The sequence below is a fragment of the Ixodes scapularis genome, unplaced genomic scaffold, assembly GCF_016920785.2.
Source record: "Ixodes scapularis isolate PalLabHiFi unplaced genomic scaffold, ASM1692078v2 PGA_scaffold1__304_contigs__length_218370807, whole genome shotgun sequence".
Taxonomy (NCBI): domain Eukaryota; kingdom Metazoa; phylum Arthropoda; class Arachnida; order Ixodida; family Ixodidae; genus Ixodes; species Ixodes scapularis.
Window position 1 is genome coordinate 93,882,589 of NW_024609846.1, and position 6,120 is coordinate 93,888,708.

General features: G+C 45.5%; 1 protein-coding gene across 1 annotated transcript; it reads left to right on the plus strand.

Annotated features, from left to right (window-relative positions):
- Window positions 1–661: 661 nt before the first annotated feature.
- LOC8034612 (transcription factor HES-4-B-like) lies at window positions 662–5,863 on the plus strand. The gene is made up of 3 exons (XM_029980003.4): window positions 662–709; window positions 1,756–1,951; window positions 5,430–5,863. The coding sequence occupies exons 1-3, from the start codon at window positions 662–664 to the stop codon at window positions 5,861–5,863; spliced, it is 678 nt and encodes a 225-aa protein (XP_029835863.4).
- Window positions 5,864–6,120: the final 257 nt, after the last annotated feature.

Consider the following 6,120-nt stretch of genomic DNA (forward strand, 5'->3'; position numbering starts at 1 on the left):
CCTGGAGAATGAAGGGCAGCGCGCGCTCTCCCGTAGCTCCACCAAAGGCCGCGCGCATTTAACGCAAACTTAAAAATAAACCACAGAAATACAAATCGGAACATTGGGTGAGGGAAGTAAGCGTAGACTATACGGAAGATTGCGAGAGAGATGGGGAAGGAGAGGGGTGTCACGGTAGGCGGGAACCACTGTCGGGATTCTGCCGAGGGTCTACTTTCTCTTACCCCAGCGGAGGAATGGGGGACTGCTTCCCCCAGGATAGCCCCACTTTTAAGTGAGCCCCCTTCGCCCCCCCCCCCCCCCCGGGGTTTTTTCCCTTCCCCTCGTTTTCTACGTGGGTTAAAAAGAAAACTGCTCCCGCAGGAACGTGTTAGAAGGTGGTCTCCCTCCGTAATCGAAGACAGACCGCTCAGGTGTCGCTTCAGACGACGACGTGGCACTCTTCAGGGAATACTTCCACGGTCAGGAAGGGCTGTAATCATCTGAAGAGGGGCGTGGTACTCGTTTCTACTTGCCGATGGACGCTGAATTGCTATCACGTGCTTGCGGGCGGATGGTGTGGGTTGAACGAAAGGTTCGAAGGGTGCGAGCTTCATTTCATGTTAGCAAACACCTCCAGAGCTGCGTGACGGCGTGACAACGGGGACCAGTGATGATCGACATGCAGGCCGATATGCATCATCCATCTTCTGCGTTTATGCGAAGGAAGGTAAGTTGTGCCCTAATTTTATTTTAGGGATAATTTTACTTTCTGCATTTAAGCTTCTTTGTATATTCAAAATTCCTGTTTTAGCAGCATGGAAATTGCGCAAGTTTCAGTCCGACAGAGTGTTCCTTCTTATTTTGAGATAAATTAAAATTCTCAAAAGTGTTTTAAACAAAAATATGTAACAATTAAATCAAAGTTTATTGCGTGATGTTGTAGGGACTTTAGTTTTATACACCTATTGTTTTGAGAGAAAAAAAATATCGAAGCATCTCGACGTCCGGCCGCGACAGAGATAATAGTCAATAAAAAAATAACTAGATGCTCTTCAGGGTGTAATTAAGGCAGTACCACCTTTTATCACATGCCCGTTTGTAAACATCAGCTTCATTTCTCTTACCGCGATAATACTAGGAAAAGCTGGTCAGTGTCACCTTATAAAAATAAAGTGAAAAGCCTAACAATCATCAGGTTATGTCGATTAAATGCTTTATTTTATTGGGATAAAGCAAGAAACTAGTGTCCTGAGCAAAGGACTTTATGCAGGAAACAGTTGGAGACGTATAATACCGAGAAAAAAGTTACCACGCTTATATGTCACGAATAGGAGTTACTAACATATTTAGACAGTAGGCTCGTTCGATTTAGCTACCCGTCCTGCACCAGTGCAAAAAAGTGTAGTGTGGTCTACTTCCGGTATGTGTGTTCAGATACGACCGGAAGCACACTGCCCTACACCTTTCTGCACTGGTACAAAACGAGTAGGTAAATCGAACGAGCCTATTGTTCCCTAATCTCAGATTGTTTTGAGTTCAGCTTTCTATTCTAGTGACCAGTCGAAGAAAGCAGACTTTTGTTTCTTTTATAACACGAAGTTTGAACATTAACGAGGCGCAAGCTATAAGAAGTTAAGAAAAAGCGCCGAAGACAACAGAAGCAAGTTAAAAAATCACTTTATTTCACACTTCAAGATGAAAAAACTGGCCCAAATGACCATTTTGTTGCAATTATCTCGTAGACAAGTTGCCCATGTTCTCTTCAATGGACAGGTGATGAAGCCCCTGATGGAGAAGCGACGCCGTGCCCGGATCAACCACTGCCTTTCGGAGCTCAAGCGGTTTCTCATGGCTCACGACTGCGGAAGTTTCGAGAAGCAGAACTCGCGCTCGCAACGGGTGGAGAAGGCCGACATCCTCGAGATGACCGTCAAGTACCTCCGCGAACGCCAGTTTCTACTTCTTCAAGGTGAGTACATGCCCAGAAAGCATTATGGTGAAGCACGGCATGCTCCCATAGACTCGCGATCAACCAGCGACTTCTACATCCTAAAAATTTGATAGTTTTGCCTTACTCTGCAGTCTACACAGTCATCTCTCGATAATATGGTCGCCTTCGTTCCCCTAAAAAATCGTCAATAATGTGAGATGTCCCTAACAGCGAGACAAATAGGCATTTTACCTAGTTTGTATCCTGAAAGTTTTATCTATATGGTGGGGTATTAGTGTTGAAGAGGTGTGTACTAACGACTAATAAGACATGGCTGTGGCAGCATTGGAAATAACGCGCTAGTTGTAACGGCATTGCTCGCGATTCGTTACTTTATTTTTTTTTTTAATTGGGCGGCGCAGTAACGCTTACAAACGTACTCTTTAAAATTTTTAATATGTAATGGGTAATGGACTTGGTTGTTACTTTAGTTACGTAAATCACTACGTTACTCATTATATATTTTATTGTCAAGGCTGATACAAAGTGTAAATAGAAATTACATATTAAAGTTTTAGTGCTGAGACACGCCAAGGGGTGAGTATTGAGACACCAGTCTGCTCGACTTGACACGCATCTCACGTATGTTTGATGCCCTAAAATATTTTAAACGTGCAATAAATATAGAACGTATACGCGTATACCTGCTATGTCAAAATTGTAACACCTTTTTTTTTAATGAATAAAAAAATAGCGAGTAAGGTGTGCTTATTTTCACTGGTAGATTTAACGGCACCGCGTTACTCTTATATTAGGGACTCTTAGAGAACCGTTACCATGTTCCGCGTACCGCACTTTGAAGCATGCTTTTAAGGGCGCGGACACCGTGATACGATTTCCTAAAAGTCCCTATTGAGGTAACAAAAGAAGGTATACGAGTACCTTTTATTTAAAAAAGAAAGAGTAACGCATTCCGCTATACTTCGTGTCAGCCTAAGCTCAGACGCAGCCGACGCGACGAGCTAGTGGAACCAATCAAACAGTATCAAAAGCGCAAATCATTAGGTCTTTTCGGTTAATGATATGTTCAGCGATGATAGAACAGGTACAGAAACAGGACGAACACCATGATGGTGTCTTTTTGAAGCTGTCTCATTGGTCCCTTCAGCTCGTAGCGTCGGCTGTGTCTGGATTTAAAGGCCGAGAACCACACTCGAGATTCTGCAAGGCAGAAGATCCTCCTCACCGTGGGCAGAAAATAAACAGGCAACGGTGAGCAGGGAAGACGGAGAGGATGAAGCGAGGAAAAAGTGGAAAGCGCGAGCTGGTCGGTCGGTCTTTAAGGGGAAACGAAGTATAGCATGTAGAGCAACCGTTCATTTTTATTCCTGACATTACTGAAGTAAGCGTGGTAAATATGCGACAGATGTTGTGAATGTAAAACGTAGCTTTTTGTTGAATATGCTTCTGATTCAGAACAGTTCACAATATTTGTGTCATAGCTAAAACAAATATGTTCCTGCTCCTTTTTTTTTTCTTCTTTTTTTCTTGTAGACGATTATATAAATAAAAATCGCAAGGCGTCAAACCAGTAACCATATTTTAACCCGAGGAGTGTCCAATGCAGCTTTGCTGTGCATGAGGTACTCTATAAATGCGATAATACAAATTCCTTGTCTATCTTGTTTTTATGCTTTTCAGCACCAAGGTGAACGTTGCTAGTGATTTATTATTGAAACTTTTTCTTCGCGAAATCTTGTATTATATTTATAAATTGAGTAACTGGCAAAATGAAAACCCGGGAACTCCTTGGATAAATGAAGATGCAAAACACCCGACCGCTGCCTCTGCGCGCATGACGCTTTTTTATAGTGGGCTTCACAATCTGGATAATGTTTTTTTTTATACACGCTCAACATAAAACATAACAAGAAATCAGACCGACTGCACACTATTATACAAACTATGAATTTGATTCCCCACAACAAAGGTGCTTGAAATGTGTCGCAATAAAGACGGTAGGGAAACAACCGATTCAAGGCATGCAACGTAAAACACGAAATATCAAAGAATGCGATTATTTTCTACTATTATTTTTGCGTATCAAAAGCCTTAGTAATCCTCGTGCAGCTAAAATGCTGGTACCTTCCAAGCAAAATAATGTCTTCACTGTTTTGACAATTTTCATTGTGCCAAATTCTAAGCGTAGAAATTAATAATTGACTCTAGGCAAATTGCAAAAGCACGCAACAACTGTTACTGCGTTATTAATTGCGAAAACATTTATAAAAAAGGCGGTTAGAAATAAACACGGAGCGCAAGATTTATAAATATTCACGATTGCAATCTGATGTGCCTGTGATAGGGGCAATTGAAACGGGCTTTACATTACATTTCGTCATATAGACGCTTTGCAGCAGCTGTGCATGGGCGCCGCAATAACCAACCTTCAGTTTCTTTTTTCTCTCATTTTGATACTTTCGCTCCATCATTACCACAGCAGGACAGGTTATTTCCATCTTAGATTCGACCCCGTCCTTCTTCGCATAATTGGCCTTTGTGGAAACTCGTCTACGCCCGCTGCAGTGGCTTGGTATCTCGATAAGACAAGAGAAGGTCAGCAATGGCGGCCGTAATCTGGCACGTGCGCACAGTTTCTTTATAGGCCGTTTGTGTGACAAGGTGTGACATTAGTTAAACCGGCGTGCAGGATTTCAGCTGTAGTCCCTGATAGAATGAGAACGGAGGGCACCTCTTTTTGGTGTCCGGTCTCAAGCACGCGCTCTTCGCCTTTTTTTTGTAATTTGAGTGCGCGTGCACACTCCAGGCTCACCAGACGCCGAAGTGTCATCGAAGGTAGGAAGCTCGCGTAGAAGACAGGACAATGGAAGGACCACCCTGCGTTCTAATGTTCTAATCCTGTCAGTGACTAATAGCGACGTGGGCGACCAAAAGCTTCACTGTAGTCGGCTTTCCACAACTGGGCATACTTGAGCATTGTCAGGCTTTTAACTGCAGCAATGTTGGTTTGGGAACGCGATGGCTTCTCTAGCTTCCATTTTGCAGCTTAAACACGTTATTGAACTTGCGGTCGCAACTGACAATAAGTAGCCAGGGTCCATACTCGTGAAGTCACGGCGAGGCAAATCCTGGTCGCGACGTCATGAATGAATACCATAAAACGCCATGGTATATATCTCGGAGCTATAATAGTCACTGACAAAATAAAAGCGGCAGGGAGGAGTTTCAGTTGTCTCGCTTCCGGCGCAAGCTTCTATATACCTTCGATAATGATTCGGTGTCTCGAGAAAATTTTGAGTGTGCACGCGCAGTCAAAGCATGATGAAAAGCAATGAGCGCGTGCTGGAAGCCGGACGTTCGAAAAAGACTTACCTTTGTTCTCACCTTGTCAGAAACTATACAGTCCTCCGACGTCCGCTACCATCGAGGCACGTGGTGGTCTTCTCCGAAAATAAAAACACTTACGAGCTGTCCCGATGTCTTTTTTCTCCGATAGAATCCACGGGCGAGGAAGAGCGGACGCAGAGGTTCCACGAGGGCTACAAGCACTGCGTCTTCGAGGTGACCCGCTACGCCGACGCCCTGGAGCCTCAACTTCGCCAGACGCTCCTGTGCCACCTGCAAACGCGGCTCGGTAACCTCAGCGCCAGAGTGCGCGCCAATAACTGCCCGGACCAGGAGCCGGTCTCCTCGACGGACGGCGAGCCCGGGCGACGGACGGGCGGCCCGAGGTTCGACTACGGCTACGAGACCAGCTCCCCGACGGACGTCAGCGAGGAAGACTCGTCGTCCGAGTGCGGCGACGGGCCCACCGACGCGGAGCCTTTCGCCCGCCCCAGTCAGCAAGAGGAACCCGAGGACTACCGCCTGAACAGGGAACAGCGGCAGCTGGAAGAGAACGGGAACATGTTTATGTGGAGACCCTGGTAGCTTCGTAGTTTCCCCTCGTGACTGGAAGCGAGGGGCGCAGTTCCTACGAAGTACGGTGCCCTGAGCGCTTCTCCTACTGGTGTGTTTACTGCGTCCTCAAATGTGATCCCTGATTTCCGCCTGGTCACGTCACACTTTTGTAATGTTGTAGCCGGCTACAGTCCCGGCGATGGCATAGCGGCGAAAGCGAATCGATGCCATTTGAAAGAAAGAGGCCTACACCCCCCCCCCCTGACGTCATGACTAGTGGATCCACG